This window comes from Cebus imitator, unplaced genomic scaffold (assembly GCF_001604975.1).
Source record: "Cebus imitator isolate Cc_AM_T3 unplaced genomic scaffold, Cebus_imitator-1.0 Scaffold137, whole genome shotgun sequence".
NCBI classification, from domain to species: Eukaryota; Metazoa; Chordata; class Mammalia; order Primates; family Cebidae; genus Cebus; species Cebus imitator.
In genome coordinates, this window is record NW_016107452.1 from 3,657,255 (window position 1) to 3,682,072 (window position 24,818).

Sequence of the window (24,818 nt, forward strand, 5' to 3'; positions counted from 1 at the left end):
AAAAAAAAAAAAAAAAAAAAATACAGGCCAATATCCGAGAATATAGATGCAAAAAATTCTCAACAAAATACTAGGAAACCAAATTCAGCAGTATGCTAAAAGGATCACACACCATGACCAAGAGGAATTTATCCCAGGAATGCAACGTTAGGCCAATACACAAAAATCAATACAGTAAGTCTATTATGTCACATCAGTAGAATGGTGGAAAAAATACCTGATCATCACAACTGACAGAGAAAAGGCATCTGAAAAATTCAACACCCCTTTATGATTAAAAATACATTTCTGGAAAACTAGGCATAAAATGAAATTCTCAACATCATAAAAGATAATTATGAAAACTCATAGCTAACACCATATTCAGGTAAAAGGCTAATAGCTTTTCTCCTAAAATCAGGAATAAGACAATGATGACCTTTTTCTCCACTTCTGTTTAACACAGTACTGGAAGATCTGCCTTAAGTTTGACACCAAACTTAAACACAAAAGAAAACACAGATACAGTAGAATTCCTTAAAATTACAATTTGTGTGCATCAAAGGACATTTTTAAGAGAATGAAAAGACAACCCACAGGATGGAAGAAAATATTTTCAAATCATATATCTGAAACTCAACAATTCAACAACAAAAAAATGAACAACTCAATTCAAAACTGGACAAAGAACTTGAATAGGTATTTCTCCAAAGAACACATACAGATGGCTAATAAGCACATAAAAAGATGTTCAACATCATTAGTTACTTAGGGAAATGCAATCAAAACTACAATGAGATACCGTTTCACAACAACTACAATGGCTATAAAAAATAAAATTAAATAACAAGTCTTGGCAAGGATGTAAACTAAAATCCTCATACATTGCTGGTGAGGATGTCAAATGGAAAATGATTTGAAAGTTTCTCAAAAAGTTAAAAATTGAATTACCGTGTAACTCAGCAATCACTCCTACCTATACAGTCAAAAGAACTGAAATCAGGGATTCAAACAGATACTTTTCAGCCAATATGCAGATCCACAATAATGGAAAAGTGGAAACAACCTGTGTCCAGCAACAGATGAAAACATAAACAACATGTGGTATATACACAATAGCATGAAATATTCAGCCATAAAAAGGAGAAAATCAGAACTCTGATTTAACATGAGTCAGATTACATGCTACATGCATGTAATGCAAACAGTATAAATAGTATAAAAACATGTAATGCAAGCTACAACATGGCTGAACCTCAAAAACATTATGTTAAGTTTTAAAAAGCCAAATAGAAAAGGCTGTATATTATATGATTCCATTTTTATGAAATATCCAAAATAGGCAAAAGCTACAGACACAGAGAACAGATGAATGATTGCTGAGGGCTGGGAAAATAGCAAGTCATACTTAATAGTCATGTGGTTTCTGCCACATAAAAAATGAATATTAAAAATGTTCTAGAACTAGGAACATTGTGAAAGTACTAAATGCCACTGAAATGTACATTTAAAATGAGTAAAATGGAAAATACTATGTTATACTCTATATATTTTACCACAATAAAAGTAGTAAATATATATAAGTACTTTTGACATCAAAAATGCTAATACAACCATTAATACACCTATTATACTATTTTTCCCTTTTTTACTTTCTTAATATTTTTGCTTTCATTTAACTTATTCCTTCTTTATGGTTTCCTTTCATTTTGTTGTTCTCTTTCTAACTTCTTGAAATGAATGCTGAATTTATTCTTCTTTGTTTTTAATAGACATATTTAAGGTTATGAATATTCCTCTGAGTACCACTTTGCCCATTATCCAGAAGTTCTAAGACAACTGTTGTCATTCATGTTATTTAAAAAATATATTTGTTCTGCAATTTAGGCTCTGGTTTTTCATGAGACTAAATTAACTAAAAGTATAGTGTCCAAATTATGAGAAGTGAACTTTGCTGACGAGCCGAGAATTATTCTCAGTAATACATTTAAAGTGGGATCTTAAATAGTTTAGAGATCAACCATGAGAGAAAGCCAGGAGGGGAAATAGTTAAGAAACATATCAGGATAAGAGCAGGAAAGAAAATATAGTGTTGCTTAACCTGAAGGAAAACGGTCTGCATTTCTAGCAGCGGAGATCTTTCTGGGTACTCGAAAGACCTCCACAAAGACCTCTTAACGCCCTAGGTACTGAGGATGCAGCACTGTCCAAGACAGATGTGAGTCTGCCTTCAAGTATGTAGTCCTTAAATAGTACAAAAACAATTAAGTGATTACAATGATCAATGCTGGAGAGAAGCATGGGCTGCCCTGAGAACACGTCACAAGGAGGTCTATTCTGGTCTGGGGGTCAGGGAGGCCTCCTTAGTGAAACAACTTTAGAGCTCAAAAGGGTGAGAGGTAACCAGTCAGGGCCTGAGAAAAGGTCGTGAAGCAAAGAACATTTGCATGAACTAAAAAGAGTCAGTACATTTGGTAACACAAAGAAGAGAAGGGGGAGTGCTATTGGCCAGGCCTGGAGAGGTAAGCAAGGGCTAGATCATTAGTATTTAGGACTTTTGTCCAAGAATGATGGGAGACTACTGAAGACTTTGGGAGAAAGTGACATGCTCAGAATTACCTTTCCAAACAGTCACTTTAGATACACTGCAGGAATAGAAGGTGACAAAGAAGAAATGCTGGAGTCTAGTTAATAGACTATTGTTTCTTCCAGAAGAAAGAAATGGGTGCCTTGAACTAGGACGGCAGCAGAGGAAATGAAGCCAGCCAGGAAATGGAACTGAAAAGTCTTGGGGACTGAATTCATTGTTCCACAGGTAGAAACTGCACAAGAAGACAGACTTTGGCTCACTTTATACCAAAGCACTTCCAACAGCCAGCACTGGCATGCTAAAATGGAAGAGGCTACCCTTCAAAGCAGAGCACCCCCTTCCTTAGGGAGTTTCCTAGGAGGTACTGGGTGAACCTAAGGATACATATGCTGGGGGAGAAATTACACTAGACAACATCTAAGACATTCTGACCTCTGAGACTCTTGATTAAAATCAACAGAAATGTCAGGTCACCTAGAAAATTCATTGTGAAACCACCTAGGACAGATATAAAGTATATTCATTCTCTTTTTCCTCTCTCTCAGTCTCTCTCTCCTCTCTCTCTCTGCCCCTCCCCGCCCCGTGTGTGTGTGTGTGTGTGTGTGTGTGTGTGTGTGATCTCGTATCTCAGTTTTCCACTCTATTCCAGTTGAGTTTCTTACAGAAAACTATACCGGTAAATTACCATCAGTACTTTACTGCTTGTCACTCAGGTGGTGAAAAGCCATTTCATGTATCTCTTTCTAGTCCTTTGTATTTCTTTACCTATTTAAATAAATGGTTCTACTTACTTGAACATATTATCTTAATTTTAGTAAAGATCAGTAATGTCTATGCTCTGTTAATATTTTTTAATGCCAAGCATGCAGACACACTTGCTAGAATCTGGGGTTATCTGCCTTACCCATGGGAAGTCTATAGGTATTCTGAATACAAAGCCATATAATCAAGTCATCACTGTCCACCAGGTACCACATTTAAGCACAGTACATGGTAGTAAAGGAAAAGTTTCAAAAACACTATCCTGCCAATTCCAACCGTGAAGGAATGCAAGCACCGTGCCAAATGAAAGAAAAAGGGAAAAAAAGCACATGAAAGAAATGCACTGAGGCTCATAAATACGCTAAAAGGACAAAATTAGACTGACCAAGAAATGTTAGCAACTGCTCTCAAAACCAGTGTCTTCTCACTGCTTAAGTTGAGTAAAAGCCAATCAACACCAAGACCAAGAATGAAATGGTTTCCACCATCACAATTACTAAGATGGACAGAGACATCACTTTTTGTGATGCAACATAGCTTTAAGTAGTGTTGACAAACATCCATTCAGACTCAAAGAGATGCTTTCCCATCCTGATTAACTCATTCACAGGAAGTCCTTTACATACCAACACTAAAGCCGCCCTGTTTAATCCCTCTCTTGAACAATACAACAGACACATGGTTTTTTGTGCCATAAGCATGGAAAACCAGGAAGATTTTCTTCTTCCTTTTCTTATTCTTAGTGTAACACTCGTTGACCTATACCTAGGATTCTGTGGAAAGTACAGTTACAAGACAGGGCTATGATAGAAGTTATCACCTACTAACAAAAGGAGGGAAGTTAGAAGGAAAATCACATGCATTTTTTAATTTATCAAGAGATGATTAGAGGCACTTAGGATGACTGGTTTAAATGTTGTTTCTACCGTCTGGTGGCTGTGAGTTAATTTTTGAATTATAAAATGGAGATAATTCTGGTACCCATCTCATAGAAGGATTAGATGATAACATACATGTGGAGAATTTACCATGGTGTCTGGCACATAGTAAACCCTAAACGCTGTTATTACTGTTTTTATTATGTCCCTAACAATGGACTAATACTCAGAATTTACAAAGAACTCAAAAAAACTCAACAAGAAAAAAACACACTGTGACTGTTTCGTTCATTTGTTTTCAACCATTAAAAACTGGGCAAAGGACATGACCAGACATTTCTCAAAAGAAGACATACGAATGGCCAAAAAAAATTTTTTAATGCTCAACATCACTAATCAACGGAGAATTCAAATTAAAATCACAATGAGATATCATCTTACACTAGTCGGAATGGCTTTTATCAAAAAGTCAAAAAACAACAGATGTCGGCTTGGTTGTAGAGAAAAGGGAACACTCATACACTGTTGGTGGGAATGTAAATTAGCTCAACCTCTATGGAAAACAGTATGGAGATATCTCAAACAGCTACAAATAGAGCTACCTTTCAACCCAGCAATCCCATTACAGGGTATCTAACTCAAAGGAAAATAAATCATTACATTAAAAAGACATTTGCACTTCTACGTTCATCACAGCACTGTTTTAACAGCAAAGTTATGAAACCAATCTAAGTGTCTATCACCTATTGACTGGATAAAGAAAATGTCCATGGATTATTATGCAGCCATTTAAAAAAGAATGAAATCATGTCCTTCTCAGTTAACATGGATGGAGCTGAAGCCATTATCCTAAACGAACTAATACACAAGCAGAAAATCAAATATTGTATGTTCTCACTTGTAAAAGAGAAATAAACAAAGGGTACACTTGGATATAAAGGTGATGAAAACAGACTCTGGGGATTCTAAGAGGGAAAAAGATGTGAGGTGGGTGAGGGTTGAAAACTTACCTACTGGGTATAATATGGTGGGTAGAGTAGAAACCCAGCTTCCACCATTACACATATAATACCTATGTAACAAACAAGCACATGCACCCCAAAATCTAAAATAAAATCAAATAATAACAAATGCTATTATGACTGGTTTTTACCATTATGAAGCATATTTAAGAAAAATAATAAGTATCACATCAACAACCTTGTTATGCAACACCTAGGATCAGAGATTAGCTTACTGCAAGAGATAACACAGCAATTCATTAAGTCAATAAGCTAACAGGTCTTACACCAGCATCCCAAAAAGCCAATACCGTAGACATGGCTATACAAGTCCCAAGGGGTTGGTAATAAAACAAAGAAATACCTAAGATATTAAAGACTTTGCCATCTCTGCCATGTTTGATAATCAAGGTATAAAAACAATCTTTGTCTACACAGCACCAAAATATATAGCAATTAAGAGAAAAAAATAGGTTTACAGTTTGAAGAAGGTCCATATGTTTTTGCACCCTAAGGGCAGCCATTGCGTGGCTCCCTTCCTCTATTAAATCCATAATCTTATCAAAGTCTGCTTCACAGCTATTATATACACCATATTCCTCAAAGTGAATGTGGTTTTAGGTGGCAATACAGACAAGCAAATTAGCAATGTAAATATCAAGACATTCAAATTTTATCCTGCCTTCTTAAAGTAACAGGTGCTTTGTATTCTATTACTTGATCTGACTTCCAACAGTTCACAGATGAGTTTGGATTTCCAGGAAAAGTTTAGCTATCAGGTGCTCCCCATAATGTCAAGGCCTGTGATGTCAGTCAGTGGGGTAGGTCTTGGCCCCATGCTTGATCACCAAGAAAGCTAAACAAGACTCAAAGCTGTGCTGGGCCTTCCTGCTGTCCTCTGCTGAATCCTGCATAAGAAAGCAATAATGACGTCAAGATTTTCAAGAACATGCTCCAGAAGACTCCAGGAAGATACAGTCTCTGTCTCATGTCCAACACACTCAGTTTTCAGTGAAGGCAAATAACCAGTTTTAGCATCTTAAGCATTTGTCTCCTTCAACAAAGTAAATGAAGCCCTCACTTTTGATCACCTGTTAGAGATCTTAGTGAAAGACTAAACAGACGACTTCAAAACTCTCATCCAACATCCAAGATTTCTACCAAATCCAGGATTCAGCAATTGTCTGAATACAAAACTATATTATCTGTATGGATAATACAAAGCTGGATGCTTTCAGTGAGTTTGCCTTATAGGAATGTCCCATTATTTGATCCATAAAGACATAGGAGACACATTCAAGAATTAAAGAAACCTGAAAGATTGAAAACGCCTTTAAGTATCAGACCAAACAGACTACAGAGATATTTGAGACTATTCCAACTTTCATATAAATGAAAGATTGAATATATTAATTCTTCCATTAAACAGATTGGTTTTTGAGTTGTGTACTGTGCTAGGTGCTACAGATGGAACAAGACAGAATCACTGCCCTCACAAAGCTTACAATGTAGTGGGAGATTTAGAGAATAAGATACTACTACATATTCAGCTGAGTGCTATAATGAGAGAAGAAAAGGGTTCTATAGGAGCCCAAAGAAAGGGCAGCAATCTCCTGATAGGTAGAGGAGGCTTTGCCAAGAATAACACATAAGCTGAGGTCTGAAGTACGAGTAGGAATTAAACAAGCAAAAATGTGACAAGGATTGGTAATGGAGAGTGTCCCAGTCATTTGGAAGGATATGATTAAAGGAGAGAGCATGGAACATTCAAGCAACTGAAACAGATTTCTCTGGATTGAATACATGCCTTAAGTAGAGAAAGAGGAGGGGGTGAGAAGGAGTCAAGCCACAAAAATCTTATGTATCACTTAAAGGCATTTAATCAGGAAAGATACATAATAAAACAGACATTGTAGAAAGACCCGTGAGTACAGTCCAGAGGAAAATGGGAGTAGGAAGGGCTAGATGCAGAAATATCAGCTGAGAGGTACTAGAATGACCCAAGCAATGGGATCTGTCTCCTGAATTAAAGTGGTGAGGGTAAATATTAAGAGAAAAGGATGGAGTCAAGAAATATGCAGGATGCTGATTCAATAAACACACATGATGTCTGGGCAAAACCAAGGAGGCTGCACTTCTACCCTGAGAACAGGTGGACAAGGGTACTACTGAGGCTAGGAATCCAGAAGGAAGATCCTAAGTTCAATTTCTGATATTTTGAGTTTTAGGACCCCAGGTGGAGTTAGATGGATAGTTCCAGAGCTCAGAAGAAAAATCCAGGCGAATGTCCAAGACTTGGCAATGACCCATACAATCACTACAGTACAGTAAGAGAACAGAAGAACCCTGGGACAAAACCATGAGAAACTGTAATGTTTATGGAACAGGCAGCAGGAGATGAGGACACAAAGACAACTGAGAAGTGGAGGACCATTCCAGGAAAACATTTCAAGAACAAGGGGTGGCAACCCAAAGAAGTGACAGCCTCTGAAATATTTACCTATCCATGATCCTGTGCTGTGTGATGCATGGGGAGTCAAAGGAACCATAAGCATGCTCCTAACACACAGCCAGTTTATCAGTTCTCACACCCAGGCTGCCACAAAAAGCTGCAAATGACAATGATGTCTTCAAGAGAAGCACCAACAACTAAAAGTACAACCAAGGTGACAGGCATGTGTTGTGGGGGATCCAAAGCTGAAAACTCACCCATCAGTAAAGGGCAAGAAGGGATGCTGTCATGGATAATGTGATACTCCACCCAGATGTCGATAAGCCCATCCCCACAGCTGCTAGGAATATCGCTGCTGCTAAAAGCTCACAGATGTGTCCTTCAAATGAAACTGCCCTCTGCCACAGGTAAATGCCCTGCCCAAGTCTACACCCCTACGCATGGAATAGCCTATCAGCAATGACCGGCTGATGCAGGGATGTGAGGGCCCAGTTCCCTTGCCTCAATGTAGGACATTTCTGAAGGGCCATCACAGCTCCAGAGCTTCCCACAGGATCAGCTGAGACCTTGGTTGTAACCTCATGGCAGAGCAGCTTCGCCATCTGTCCTAGCCTGCCTCCCACATTTCCTTACAAAGTGTGTCTCCCAAGAGCACTCTTCAGTAAACCCTCTGGATACAATTCTCCATTCCAGAGTCCTTCTCCAGGTAACCCAATCCAAAATGCATGGTATCTGTCAAACTAGGCCAGCCACTGAGGCTAGAGTAGAGAGGCAAAGGTGCAAATGGCGGAAGCAAATGGCCACTCTTAATTAAGTCGTCACCTGTGATGAAGGACAATGGCTTATATGTTTCAATTTGCTTTAAGGGACTTTTGTTACTTAATAAATCTATAGAAGGTCTAGTGGAAGACAAAATGGAAACCTGAATTTCAAGGACAATCTGAAAGAATGTCCTTAGAAAAGAGAGGGACTCATGCCTTATAGGAAGTATTCAATGAAGTTCACTGCAGAGAAGGTCATGGTGGCCTGGAAGCACAGGTTTCAAACATTTTCAATCATTCATTCAATGAATATTTATTGAAAAACTACAACCCCAAAAAGTGCCACAAGCTTGGAATACAACGTTGAATGATACAGACATGGTCTCTGCCCTCACAGAGCTTGGGGTCTAGCAGAACACGGTGGGGCTCAGCAATAGAACCATTTCCCTGTCAATGTTTCCGGGATCCCTAATACATAAAAATTGATACATACAATAATTTCATAGTGTAGATGTCTTTCCTAAGTTTAGCTTATGATACTATACATTAACTTATGAGAATAATAATGACTGTTTTCACGAATAGCAAAATTTTTTAATGAAGCCCGAAGGTGTTAGCTGCCTTCCTGTAACAGTCTCAGCAGTCAATTTCTTTGTGCATTTGGTTGTTTGTAAATAAAAACACAATCTTTGATTTGCCATGAAAGTAATTATAACTGGTATCAGGTTTGGTTGGACCATCTTGTCCTGTAGTCTCAGGATATTCTTCATTCTAATTGATCCTGAAGTTTGAAATAAGAGAAGGAAATGTCTGTTTCACGGATAAACCTCTAACACACACTATTGTCCCCATTCCTTCTCTCAAATTTGAGTCAGAGAAGGAGGACCTGGTCTTATCAATAAACCCCAACACTACCTTTTATACAATATAATGATACAAAGTGTTACACATTCTGCTGTTAACACATACTGATTATTACACCAAGTCTAGAACATTCACCAGCCACCGCCTCCTGAACCTTAAGTGGTATTTAATTGATTGGGGTGACTGTGCTGTAACAGTGTATTTGCTTGTTTAATTTTATATGAGGAGACATGGATAAGCCTGAATCTTTCTGAGAACACTTAAGAACTACTCTTGCTGAAATAGTGTATTTACCAGAAGTTCCAATACATGTCAAAAATAACAGAAAAACCATATTCTGAGGTCTGCACATGCATACACACACACACACAGACACACACACACACACACACACACACACACACAAACTGACCTGGCTGCACCTTTTAACATATATAAAACTTCAATGCATTAAAAATATGGTATACAACCACATGCAAGTGCTGAGTTTTTAATTATGACATTCCCAGTGACAGCTTTAAAGGCATTCATGGTGCAGCCCTAGTACATAGCATAGTTCTAGGTACATAGCTGACATACAATAAAAATTTGACTGACGGACTATTAAACAAATGAGTACTTTCAAATAAAATTCAAATCTGGCATTTATATAAGTCCCCACAGCTTATTAGTAAGGTCCCTCATGACATAATTTTAAGAACACTGGACTGGAAGACAGGATAATGAAAATCAAGGAGAAAAGTTCCCTGATCAAGAATTTGAGGGGAGGGCAGTGGCCTCTCAGTAGGGGAATTCCTGGTATGACAGTGTGGCCCAGGGCCCCAGTTCTACAAATGCATTCCTGAAGTCTCTGCGCTGAAACTTCTGTAAGTCACTTATAAATCAATGCGGTGATCGATCAATATGAGAATTCTGGAAGAGATGGAGTGACTAGAGTCAAATGGGAATAATTTGGCAGCAGTAGCCTTTATAAGAGAAACTAGGATATAAAATAAATCAGTAGCCCTGCAAGGCTTCTCAGGAACCCATCGCTTTATAAAGACCTGGTCAATGAATGGGCCTTTCACTGGAGTGGTGCGACCTTTGGAGGGAGCAGCTTCTACTCAATGGCTAAGGCTAACTGGGCAACATAGGCACATGAGAATAAACTGAGGGTCGGGAAAAGAAGGGGTAGATCAACATCAAGAAGTATTACTCCACAAGCCCCACCATTCACCAACCTACCAGAGCCAGGGGTTGACTCCAGACAGAGAAATTTCCGGCCCAGGATAGGCCTCTCCTCAAGGTCCAGCACCACCCATGCTTGCCATCCTGAGCACTCCAGTGTGATGGAACACCCAAGCTTGGTTGAGTTCTTAGAGTTACCAGTGCTGGTCTAAGACCCAGGGCTCTATGCTTGCCCCTCATTACACATGCATACAAGCAAGATGATGGTAGCTACTGGAATCAAGGCATTTATTTGAAGAAGTAATAGACTGAATGAGAAGAGTTTTCAAAACTAGAAGAGATCTCATTTTACAGCAGAAGTTCAAAAGATTAAAAGCCTTGTCTAGCCATACACTATTACCAAATGATGGAGTGTGGGCAAGAACTCTAACAGCATCAGTCAGGATTCAACCAGAGAAGCAGAATCACTAGAATACATACATTAAGAGATTTAGTGCGAGGAATTATCTTTCATAGTTGTGAGGCTGGCTGGTCAAGTCCAAAATCCACAGGCTAGGTCATCAGGTAGAGCATGTGAAAATACTTGGGCACAGGCTAAAGCTGCTGTCCACATCTGGAACTTCTAGATCTTCAGGGAAGCCTCAATTCTAGTTTTGAGGACTTTCAGCGGATGGAGTCAGGCCCATCAAGACTATTTAGGATAATCTCCCTGATTAGGTCAACTGATTATGACCTGTAATCACATCTACAAAAGACCTTCACAGCAACACCTAGATTCTGACTGAATAACTGGCAACTGGAGCCAGCCAGATTGACACATAAAACTGACCAGCACACTGACTTATCAATAGCACCACAGTGTTCTTTCCACCTTTGCCCTCCTCACTAAATGCTGCTGCAACAAAGTTTTGTATGACTACATTATATATGTTCTACTCTTTTTCCAATTAAAATTACTGAACACATGAAACACATCTGTTATAGGTCAGCAGGAGATGGGTTTGTAGGGCTTATGGAAAAATCATCTCTTCTAAACATGTAGATCCAGTCACCCAAAGTCCACACCACAATTGTTTGCTATCCATGTCATTCAAAGGGGCAGAGAGCGTATAGAACTAGGAAAGTGGAGATAACTAATCCATTCTCCCATGTCACCCTGGATGCCACATCCAAGACTCTTAGAAGAGTTGTCCATACAAGATGTCTCTAAATCCAGAAGACCCAGACTCCCAGACGACTTATCACACTGCAATCAAGCCATCCCTGACCCACCAACACATTACATGGAACAGCCTGGAATAGATGCACCCCAAGGTTACCAGTGACTCACTGGTTATTAAATCCAAAGGACACTATTGACCATCCCCTCTTCCTTAAAATGCAATTTTCTGTTGCCTTCCATACCAGCAACACCTCTTTCTTTTCCTACCTCTCTTGCTACCCTCTGTACATCTGATCTTATTTCCTTTCTTCTATCTCTAAAATGTCCACTTTTTCCATCACAAGACCCCTCCTCATGTTTACACACCGTTCTTTGGCTTTAATTATAATCTACACACTAATTATTCCCAATCTCTATCTCCATGCCAAATAGGGCTCCTGAACTTCAGGCACACATGACTTGCTGCTGTGGACATCTGTACCTGGATGTTCAACAAACACTCCAAACTCCCTGTCCTTTCCACTGCCTCCACTCCCTTCAACCAATGCTCATCCCTGGCTCCACTATCCACCTAATGGACTGGAATGGAAGCCTAAAAATTATACCTTACCTCCTGTCTTTCTCCCATGCCTACATACCATCAATCAAGTTTTATTTGAGGAGGAGAGGGGAAACTACAGCTGAAAATTACATTTTCTGCTACGTGTGACCATATAATTATCTTGAGGGCAACAGAAGAAAACAGGATTGTATGGAACTTCCAGACAACTGTTTATGGATAGAAGACTCAAGTTTCAACCCTTGTATCCTTCCTGCAACCTCTCACAAAAAAGACAGATAGAGCTCCAAAGCCACCATGGACATTCCACCAAGAGAGAAGACTCAACTTTCACCCTTGTATTCTTCCTGTAACCTCTTACAAAAAAGACAGGTAGAGTCCCACAGCCACCAAGTGACATTCAGGATAGAAGCGACAGATGAAGATGACGAAGTAGAGAAATATCTTTTATTTCAGGGTACCTGGTACTCTGAGAATGTCACAGAGCACATCGTATCAATCAATCCTGTTACTGTCTAACTCCAAACTTTATTTCATGTAAAAGAATAAATCTTGTTTAAGCCACTGTTATTGTACATTTTCTATTATATGCCACCAAACATAAGCCTGAGTGATATACCAAGTGTTGACTCTTTATCAGTCTTTCAACTGCATCCATTCCTCTCCATTGCCACTACCATTCCCTTAGTTCAAGCCACCATCATCTCTTGTTTCAATTACGGAAACAGCACATTAACTGGTTGCCCTACTTCTACTCTTCCTTTAACCTAATCCGCTGTTCATTTCTGAAGGACAATCTGGGAATATGTATCAACAGCATTAAAAATGTAAAAACGTTCCCATTCATCAAACTACAGTTGATCCTTGAACAAACAGGTCTGAATCACGCAGGTTTTGTTTTTTGTTTTTTTTGAGACAGGGCCTTACTCTGTCACCCAGGCTGGGGTGCAGTGGTGTGATCTTGGCTCACTGCAACCTCTTTCTCTCAGACTCAAGCAATTCCCCCAACCTTAGCCTCCTGAGTATCTGGAACTACAGGCACATAACACCAATGCCCAGCTAACTTTTTGTATCTTTATAGTAGAAATAGGGCTTCTCCATGTTATCCAGGCTGGTCTATAGTTTCTGGGCTCAAGCTATCCGCCTGCCTCAGCCTCCCACAGTGCTGGGATTACAAGCAAGAACCACCATGCCCAGCCCGTGCAGGTCATTTATAGGTAGATTTCCTTTCCTTCCGCTTCTGCCATTCCTGAGACAGCAAGGCCAATCCTTCCTCTTCCTCAGTCTACTCAATGGGAAGGCAATGAAGATGAAGACCTTTATTATTATTATCTACTTCCACTTAATGAACAGAAAATATATTTTCTATTCCTTAGGATTTTTCTTAATAAAATTTTCTCTACTTTAGCTTACTTTATTGTAAAAATAGAGCATATAATATATATAACATACAAATGTATGCTCACCAATTGTTTAGGTTATCAGTAAGACTTCCAGTCAATGGTAGGCTATTAGCAGTTAAGTTTCTGGGAAGTCAAAAGTTATATGTGAATTTTCAACTTCAAAGGGGGACCAGTGCCCCCAATCCAAGTGTTGTTCAAGGATCAACTTTACACAGCAATTTCACTTCTCAGAATTTATGCTGAAGAAAATGATAAGATATGCATACAAATACATAATTGTACTTATGGATGTTCATAACATCATTTGTAATGGTTTACAAGTGGAAACTATGTAAATGTCCAATAACAGGGGATTCGTGACAGAAAACATGGTGCGTTCAAGGGAAAACTAACTTGTCATTTAAAAATCATAACACAAAATATTTTAGCATTTGATAAAATGTTTATCTACATTATATAGATTATATATATATACTTACATGAAAATAAAATAGGTTATAAAGAATACATATCCAATATCCCTACTTGGTTTTTTTAATTACATAAACATCTGCAGAAAACAGACCCAGTCCCACTTTTGTAACTACCCCTAAAAAGCTAACATTTTAATTAATTCAGATATCACATGAGTATTTATTCAACATCAATTAAATACTAAATATATAACAATAGTTCTTAGATATTGTATTTCTTTTTTGTTTTTATTTCTTAGAGATGCAACAATGAACATAAGTTGCTTTCAAGAACAGAAAAGAAAATAAATATTCTCAAACAACTCTGATCATTCTTTGATATCCCACCCCTCAGCATGCTCCTGGAGAACCCCATCTTCCCCTATTAACACTTTCCCCAAGTGTTAAGAAAAAAATACTTGTTTTCTTAACGGTATCTCCCACTGGGCTCAAGGATGATGTGATCATCACTGCCCCCCAAGTCCCCGGCATATATTTGGTGGTCTCTAAATATGAAATAACAAATGTATGATGGTGTTACGAATTCAACAACACCTGATGATGAATTTTCACCATCCGACAGCTACAGAAGGATCCAAATCTTGGGAATGTAAATGCATGTCTCCAATACAAAGATCTTCAATAATCACCAGGCCTGAACCACTTCTTAGCAACTGGCCGGGCTGCAAGGAGCCATATCAACTCCTTACTAGGACAGCTTAAGCCCCTGAAGAAATTATCTCATGCACCAAGGAGTGACCTGACATAAAAGCCTACTTGAAAATAAGCTGATGACTACCCAGAGGGAATAATTTAAAATAACTTTCAAGAGGTGGGAGAATCATATACTCATTCCATATTCATCAGGTGTCCACTACATGCCAAAAAATCAATCCAATCTAACTGATAACATTTTCTCTGAAGAGATCTGCCTCTTCGAATACTGGTACAAAGATTCAAGAAGTTGTATCACAGACTATCAGTTCTGCTAGTACATGTATTTCTTTGACAGGAATGACCTCAGGTGTGATTGATAAATAGAGGAAGGATGTCTGTTTTGGTTCATATATTATTTTTTCTACTTTGTTAATACTTTGCAGCAATCAAGGTAAGCACTATCACAGGGAAAGAGAAAGACTTAACAATGTGTGAAGATCTCAGAACAAAGCTGGAAATGCACTCAAATGCCTTTCTTTAACATGAGTAGTGACTGATTTTAGTGGCTTCGAGTACCACTATACTTTCTACTATGTTGATCTCATGGCAAAACTGCAAGAACAGCAATGAAAACACTCCTCCTTATACAGATAAATGAAGAAGGCTACACGCTGGATCAGAGTTAATTTCAATAAAATGGTCTCTCTTAGAAGCAAATGCCCCATACAATCCACAGAGACAAAAGGGAAGCAAAGTTCAATGTAGACACTGCAAAGGGTGGACCAACTTGCTAAAAACATTCCACATCTCTTTAGTGGTCTGCCTCAATCCTGTTTTTCCCATATACTCCGTTATTCTTAGTGGTGCATGATTTTGCAGAATGCCAGGTGTAGATTCTGTCGGCCTCCTTACCCATGGGTTCCATATCTGTGGATTCAACCAACCGCAAACCAAAAGGATTCCCAAAAAACTGGATAGCTGTGGACACTTCCCTTGAGAGAGAGAACTGAGCCACCCCTACCCACGGTTTTATCACCATCAAGAGGCCAAGAGCTCGGGAAAGAAAAGAGAGTAAACTGTAACACTCACATAAGGACAACGAAGGTCACACAAGGTATTTGATATACTTAAATCAGTCTTCTGCTCACTGATTCAGTCAACGAGTAATTGAATGTACAAGCAGGTAGAGACCCAGAGACAGACAAGAAAGCTGAGTGCCTATGCCACTGATTATTTCTTCCTGACACCCACACATCCAAGCAAAAGACTGACTAGAGTCTGGGGCTGCAAACTCTGTCTACTGGAGCCCGATGAATAATTTAAGGAGATTGGGTGCTTGGTAATAGGGAGCAAGGGGACAGGGACAAGCTAGAGGTTGTATGCTCCATCTAAAAGTGTTCAAATCGTTTTTCTTACCTACCATTGAGGCAAGGCAAAATGTGTATGCAGCCAAGACCTGGCTCACAGACTGCCACACCATGGCCCCTATGTTTAGCAGAATACAGACCAAGGCATCCCGATGAGAAATTTCACTTTGGATCCTGACAGACACCTGACTCGATGACATAACCCAAAATTTAAAATCACCTTCCTATAACCGATGGCTGCAATACACCAGAAGATGATGAGAACTCTCCTACAGGAGAAACAAAGCAGAACAATCTATCAAGATCCAAAATTCTGGAACCTGAGCTTGATTCCTTATTTCTTCATTATGATTGAAGAGTCTATTACATAAACAAAGTTTTCATTTTCGGGTGTCTTTAAAAATCAGCACCTATTCCTAAAAACTGCTTCATGGAGGTTCACTCTTGACAATTTAATTGTCTAAAACACCAAAGAAAAGATGAGGAATCTCTACAATCCAAATCACACTTCACCATAAAAGGTCAAAGATAATGTCAGCAGAGACACAGGTGAAATATATCAATTACAAATGGAGGAACTCTTAGCCCTCTAAAAACGTGGTTTCTTGAGTAAAGATCGCAAGAAACCATTTTATGTACACTTTAGTATAATATTTAATTAAAGTAATAAACAGGTCTAATTATTTAGAATGAAATGTTTTCTTTTTTTTTCCTTTCAAGGCCAGTCAACATACTGGATATTCCAATATTTTTTCTTAAATCAATAGCCTACTTTTTACCCACACAACAACTTTACAGTCAGAAATATATAGGCTAATGTACACTTAGTACTTCTTAATTGTTCTCAAAGCTAAATTTGAACAATAAATTAAATTCTTCAGGATATGTTATGTAATGTAGACACAGGCTATAAAAATGTTGACATTGGTTATACTCTCGTAATGCAATTTAGCCCTTTTAGTAATGACTATGCAAATAATCGGCCACGGGAAAGCCATTTTCCAACTAGTACAATTACCTACTATCACAGAAGTATTATTATTATTGTCCTGCTTATTGAAATTCTATGAAAACTCTTGAGGTGCTAAGATAGTTTCAAGGCCATTGTGAAAACTCTCCTCTTAACTGACTCATCTGGCAACTACAATTACCAGCGTTAAGGAGGGCAGTTGCAGATAAACATTAAACAAGAAATTATCCCCAGAAGGTTCATAAGTTCCAAACTTTAAACGGGGAAATACTGATGGCTCCTAGTATATCCTCTTAACACCTTCAAGACACAACTTTTCACTCACATGAGGTCAACAGCTCTTAGCTGACTCAACCTCAGTGGGTAAAAAACTCCACGATTCCAACAAGATCAGCTTCACCCCTAAATATTATCTACTTTTAGCCAATGTCCCCACAGTGCCGGTTACACTTCAGGAAGCTCAACGGAACCTTCTATTTTACTGTGCTTCAATTTTCCATTTCAGAATTGTTCCACCATCTTGAAATAGATCAAGGCACTTGGGTAATCCACTGGCCACATCTGCTGAAGTTCTTCACCAGGTCTCTATCTGACTTCATCTTGTCTCTTGGCATAGAGATGAGGAAGGCCATAGAGTAGTGAAGAGGACAAGGTATATCATTCTTCCAAGGAGCTCTAAGATCTCCCACCCACCCCACCTGAACCTGCTGGCCAGCAGTCAAGGCCTGGGCCTCCCCAACTCCAGAATCGTCCACAAGACCCTGGTCACACAGGAGACCAACATGCTAACTTGCCTGTTCTCCATTCTTCTTCTCTCACACCAGTCGCAAACCCATCATCTGAAAAAGCTTCAACTGCCCACGAGGGCCTAGAGGAAAAGGCTTCTTAGGAATAACCCCTGCAGTCTGTCGTGGGTGGATCACCCTGCAATGTCTTATGCAAAAGGCTAATTCTACCCCTTCAGGGTGCTCATCTCAATGGAGTCCAAAGCCTTGAGAACCAGAGGTCGTGTTAACCAATTTATTGTCAGGGAAGTGCAGGTCCAAGCTCACCCGTGCGTCTGGTTCCTTGGAGGCCCAGCAACCCGTCTGTTTGAAGACACCTGGTCTCTTTGCTTTTTTATCCTGAACCTGGTCTTGGCGGCCAAGACCTCTGAGGCCATTCCCTCCGGGGAGTGGCCTCTGTTCCTTGTTTTGTCCACTTGTGGAAAACCCAAAGCAAAACAGTTGTGTTTCTAAGCCCTTGCTCCCCAAAGACCATGGGTATCCCTTCATTGTTTGAAAGATGCCAGACTAATTGCTTCCTTCGCCACTTTTGGGAAGACACGAGAGTATCCAATGCTGGTCACTACCCATGTGGACCTAGAGCCAGGTATCCGCTGAGGGTGACGAGAGTGCTGGGCGCAGGGCTCGCATCGGTGTCCTGTGTCCCCGTCGCCTCAGACTTCCACGTTTCCTCCCACCCAGGGCCCTCTGCAGCGCCCCCTTTCGCTCCTAGGGAGCACGACACCCGCAAGGGCCGCCCCCTCCGAGCCCGGAGGGCGTCGGAGCCGGTGCGGGGGCAGCAGGTGGTGGGTGAGGGAGGTGGCCCGGGGGCCCCGGGGAGCGGTTTGGCGGGTGTCCCCCCGAACCCCAACCCAGCTGTCCCCTTCGCAGCACCCCCGGCACCCCGCCTCACCCCGGCCAGGCTCCGCTCCGATCGCCCGTCCCCTCCTCCCCCGCGCCCCCGGCCCAGCCCGGCCGCGCACCCCCAACCACACACCCCCACCGGCCGCGGCGCGGCCCCCCGCATTCCCAGCACGTCCGGCGCCGACTTTTACCTGTACTTTCTGCACTCGAGGCGGCTCGTCGGGCGAGAAACACCTCCCCGGGACCGCTACCTCCCCCGCCCCGGCTCCGCCCGGCTTCCTCCTTCCCCTCCAAGGCCGCAAAGTAGATGGAGTAAGAGAGTGTGTGCGAGAGAAAGAGAAAGAGGGAGCGGGCGCGGGCGCCGCGGGAGGCGGCGGGCGGCGGGCAGGAGGCGCGCCCGGCCCCCGCCACCCTCCGGCCGCCGCCGCCGCCGCCGCCGCGGGCTCGGCAACTCCGAATCGCGCCCGGCCCCGGCCCCGGCCCGGTCCCCGCCGCCCGCCGCCCGCCGCCGCCGCCCGCCGCCGCCCGCGGGCTGGGGCCGGCCCGCGCCCCCGCGTCCCCGTACCTCGTAAAGGTCCCCAGAAGCCATGCCAGGCTGCGGAACTTGGCTCGCCGGTGTGCGCGTCTGCTCGCTCGCGCCCTCCGTGCGTGTGCGCGCGGGGGCCGGTGTGCGCGTGTGTGTGCGCGCGTGTGTGTGCGAGTGTGTGTGGTGTGTTGAGTAAACTGTGTTTTTGCAGAATGACAGGCTTGGGGGCTGCCTATGCGCAGAATCAGAGCGGGCGGCGGCGGGGCTGGCGTAACCGGCAGCGGCGGCGGCGGCGGCACGAGCGCGGGCAGCAGCGACGGCCGCGCAGCGCGCCCGGGAGGCACGGACGCGGCCCGAGCGCCGCGGCCCCCGCGACCCGGCGACCCGGCGGCTGTGGCTGCAGCCGGCAACGGCTCGCCCGGGCGCCGCCTGCAGGAAGCCGCCCGGCGCCCGCCGCCGGCCCGGACGCTGCTGCCACTGGGCGAGTCCCCGCCCCCCGGGAGCCCGGCCCGGCCCCCGGGGCGGGGAGGCGGGGGCTGCTGCCCGGCCGCGCCCCGGGGGACCGGTCCCGTAGGCGACGAGCTCTCGGGCCCGCCCCGCCACCCCGGGCCGGCTTCGGGGGCAGCTGGCGGTGCCCCCGGGGGCGGCGGACCAGGTGCCCGCCGGGTGTGCCCGATCCGGGGCCGCGAAGGGGCGGCCGGGAAGCCAGGTAGAGGGCTGCAGCTGCAGACCGCAGGGAAAGGACCCCAGCGGAGCCCCGCCGGCCCGGGGTCCCCACCTCCCTCCTCCACCCTGAAGCGGGGTGGGCGCCTCCTGGGAGACCTGGCCCCTCGGGGTTGCACGGCCCCTCCCTCCAGGCTGGGTTGCAAGATGCGGAGGCCACAGGGAGGAGGGATAAAGTGGCCCATCCAGAGGTGCCGTGGGGATCGAGGACATGCGTGGCCACCCCATAAACCCTGGAAAGTCTTTAGAGCCGGGCGTGGCCTTCCCTCAGCAGCCCCTCTCCCCCATTCATTCAGTCATCTCCTTTCTCAACATTTACCAAAGTCAACCCAAGTGCACAGTGTCTCTGGACAGGCGGAACTGGGACCTTGCCCACAGGGACTTTGAATCCACAAGTGAGGAGTGTAATTAATGGAGCACTCAGTTGTTCTAAAAGGTCATCCTGCGTGTGACAGGCTGAGGAGCTAGAGCAGCTCTCCAAAACCCAAACCCATTCCTTAGCCGTCTCTTCCTACCAATATCATGGATAAATGGTCACCCTTCTGCTTAAAGGTTCTCTTCAAGATACTTCTGAGCCTGCAAGCCCAGGCTGTCGTGAAATTGGAGGAAATATCTCCATCCCCACCCAAGAAATGCCTACCTGGCTTCAGATGTGATGTGTCATTAACACATGCTCCCTGGGTCATTTTCTACTTGTGAGACTATGGGCAGGTCACTGAGCCTCGCTTGCCACATGTCTCAATCGGAGCTGGAGATAGGCACCTACGGGATTTAAACAGAATTAAGGAGAGGATGTATGTAGACATGAAGCGGCCTTCCCATCCCAGCAGAACTCAGTAAAGGTGACTTGCGTCTGAGTCCCAACCTGAACTGCCCTCATGGAGAAAGAGATGGCAGAGGGGCTCAAGAAACTGTTTAATCCAGAGATCCTCAAACTTGGAAAAATCACCAAATTTTTTAATCCTAAAATAAAAATTCCATGGAACCTAGAGCTCAACGTTCTCATGTCTGGCTCATTCCAGGACACATGAGTTGGCATTTGCTGTTCCTTCTTCCTAGAATGTCCTTCCACATTGAATCTACCTGAAACACTCCTGTTCTTCTTATGGGAGCTTGTGTACCTTTGTATCACAAGCATCTTCCACTATTCCTGACAGAGGGTAGGTACACCGTGAATGTTTTTCAAACTAAGCCAATACAACACATTTTATACCAATTTCTAGTTAAAATCCCACATGAAGATGATGAAGGAAAAAATGTGAGGATATGGAATTAATAAATAAATCAGAAAGCATATTTGGCTTAGAAACTGTTGAAATTGTTATAGCACTTCTCTCTTCATATTGATATTTTCCCCGTGGTCACAGTTCTAAATAATAACAGTAATAATAAGCAGTTCCCTATCCATAGGTAGCAAAACAAATTTTAATGATTCTTAATTTGTACTCAGGAACAAATACACCACCAGAGCATGAGGATGTAATTTGGAAGAACACAAGAAGGAAACTGGGCTTGGAAATAATATACTCAGCCAAATTTGAATATATAATCAGTAGTTTTACAAAAACACTAAAAGCTTGACTTGTACTGGCCAAGTACTCCCTCAGAATGTGAGTGCAGTTTGAAAAACCCTAGTCTAGACAACAGTTGTTTATAGAGTTCACAGAAGAGGATACTTACTGTGGATGGCCATGCTCAGGAAATGTTTGAGGACTGAAATGGATCTTGAAGACTCATAGAAAAGGAAGGACAGTGTTTTCATTGAGGAGTAGTCAGGGTAGATAGCAGGCAATTCTGCAATGGGAGGGGTATGAGAAGATTAGAAGACTGGTTTATGGAGGTTACGGGCCCCTGGATGGTGAATGTGGGTCAGCTCGTGGAGTCTTGAAAGCCAAGCTAGGCAGTTTGCTACTTGGCAGGTCAACAGTGGGGAAACTCCTAAAGACTTTTGAATCGATCAAAAGCATGTGACTGGTCAAAAGTGCGCTTTAGAAAACAAATTCCAGAAGAAATACGGGAAATTGACTGCAGGATTTGAGTTAGGGGAAGGGAGACCGATTGCAGTGGTCCCTGGTGGTAGCAGTACAAATGAAGAAGAAAAACTGGATTTGTGAGATGTTCAGAAGAAAGAACCAGGCTAGCTTTCATTATGGTTACTCCACCTACTTCCATGAAGCATTAGATTCAGATCAACAGGACTTGATGACTAACAGGATGTGTGTGCATTGAGGACTGGGGGAGGGGCCGTGACTAAGGAAAGGATACAGAGGTGACTAAGGTTTTAAACTGAGTGACTGAGCTACCCATCCATCATAACACCATTTTATTTCAAGCTTACCCCCAGACCATGGCTAGCTTCCAGAAAAGGCAGGTACTTCCTGAGGGATGGAGGGGGGAAGGGTCTTCACCCACTGTAGGAAGGTCAGCCCAACCAATTAACAGTGAGGCTCTAAGTTCTCCAGATGATAGAGAACTAGCATTGCTCATGGAGAACAGAGGATAGCTGCCATCTTCCACAAACTGTGGTAGAATATTCATATTGGTCATAACTCAAGATCGACTGATAGAAAGTTCTAACTCAAAGCAAGAGAGTATTTACTGACTCACATAGGCTAGAAGAGGATGGAATTGCTCTCAGGATTGGCTGGATTCAAGGTCTGAAAGGACATAAAATAGCTTCTCTTATTCTCTCCTTCTTTCTGCATGCTGGTATCTTTCCTGTTGAAGATAGGCTTCTTCCATGCAGCTGAGAATGTGGCACCTGCCCACTCATTCATCTGGGTTTATGCCTTATACAGTATTTCTAAATCCTAGGGAAGGACTCTATTTGACCAATGCAGCTCATGTCCTGTCTTATTGGTCCAGTCACCATAGTCAACAACTGACAGGACACTGTGATTGGCCAGGCTTAACTGATACTCCTATCTATGGGAATAATGTGACAATTGGCAGTGTTACCAGAATTACCTGATGGGAATCAGATATGAGCAGAAGCCCAAAGGAATGGTGGAAGGAATACTGAAACAGTAGGTGTTTATGCCAAAATAAATCTGAGACAGAAAGAAAACTTAGAAACAAGGGCAGTAGCTGCCTGGAACATGGCCCTATTAATATAATAGAGCAAGACCAGCCAGTTTAATATCCAAGGGAAGATGGTATCCACTGCCTTGACAGCAGCATTGAAATGTGGCAATATTCTCTTTCTGGTATTACTTGAGACATGATCTTGACCTCTGGTACCCTGTGGTGGCTGAACATGTGAGCTCTAGAGGTAGACGGCCTAGGTCCCAATGCCTGCATCATCACTACTAGATATCTGGTATAAGCCTCTTTGTGTAACCTCTCTGCCCTTCCATTTCCAAATGTGTGTGTTATTTATTACTGCATGATGAATTATCCCCAAAACTTAATGGTTTTAAACAAAAGGCATTTCTAATCTCACAGTCTGTGTGGGTTACAGATTTGACAGCAACTTAACTGGGGGTGGTTCTGGCTCAGGATCTCTTGTGAGATTGCAGTCAAAATGTTTGCTAGGACTGCATTTATCTGAAGGGTCGGCTGGGCTGGAGGATCCACCTCCAAGACGGCGCCCTCATATGGCTGTTGGCAGGAGGCCTAAGCTCCGAGCCACGTGGGTCTCCCCATAGGGCTGCTTGAATGTTCTCATGTCCTTCTCATCTTGGCCCCCGCAAATCCAACAAAATAAAAACTGTCAAAGCTTCAACTCCTTCTACCACAGAGCAGCTAACTAATCTGATGTTATAGTCCATGCTAAGAAGACTATTTGATGCAGGGATTATTTACGCCATGTCAGATTGAGTGAATGTGGATGTGATCTGATCCACACACCTCACTTTGAGGATGTGAACACTAAGACTCAGGTTGGTCTCAGAGAGAGCAAGGAGAAAGTCAAAGTGCCTTTGAATATCTCATCTTAGACACCAAACATAGTCACTTATTTTATTCTTTAGATCTGAACCACTAAGCCAAGCTTATACTCAGAGGAAGCAAATTAGACTCCACCTTTTAAAGGGAGGACTAACAAAGAATTTATGGGCACAGTTTAAAGCCACCACGCCCCATCTTTAAATTGAGGTGATAGATAACCCATAGAGTTGTTTGGAGAATTTAATAACCTAATCCATGCAAAGCATCTATAATAAGGGCTGAGTAATGGTCCCTGTTGTAATTACAACTATTATTACCCATTTCAAACTTAATATTGAGTCATTGATATCCTTGAATGTCAAAGATTCCAATGGAATGGCATTAAATCAAATAAAACCTTCAAACTGAATATTGTTTTCAAGCTATACAGAAATTCTTATTACTAATTAAGTTTTATTTCCAGCACTCTTTTGCTTCCATAATGATTTTTATTTTTACAGTCATACTTATTTAATATCTACAGTGTGCTAGGTACTATTCTTGTTGAACAAAACAGTGTCCTACCCTTATGGAGCTTACAATACAAAGGGAAACAGAGAATAAGCCAAGAAAACAAAATACATGTATAAATAATTTTATTTCAGGTAGTGATGTGAACTAGAAAGAAAAATGAAGCAGGTAAAGCAACAGGAACTGAGATGGAGCATGCTGGGGACAGGAAGGGGTTCTGGCTTAGATAAGGTGCTTAGGCAGGCCCTCACTAAGGTAGTGACATTGCAGCAGAAGCCTGAACAAATGAAAGAGGACACAAATCAAATCAAATCAAAGGGCAGAGAATGTCAGAGAGAAAGATAGCAAGGGCAAAGCCCAGAGGATGGAGAAGCTGGGTGTGTTCAAGGTCCTGCAAATCAGCCAGTCTGGCTGAAACCAACTGAGCAAGAACGAACATGAGAAGAGATAGAGAGCTAACCAAGGTCCTGGTAGGCCAAGGAAGATAATTTAGATTCCTCCAAGTGACAGGAGAGGTCA

General features: G+C 42.4%; 1 protein-coding gene across 1 annotated transcript in view; it reads right to left on the bottom strand.

Annotated features, from left to right (window-relative positions):
- Window positions 1–19,548, bottom strand: part of CDYL2 (chromodomain Y like 2) — a 209,753-nt gene extending 190,205 nt beyond the window's left edge. Inside the window, exon 1 of the mRNA XM_017541852.2 lies at window positions 19,218–19,548. Coding sequence (XP_017397341.1) covers window positions 19,218–19,241 — 24 coding nt within the window. The 5' untranslated portion in view covers window positions 19,242–19,548. The remainder of the gene's footprint in view (window positions 1–19,217) is intronic.
- Between the last annotated feature and the right edge of the window lie 5,270 nt (window positions 19,549–24,818).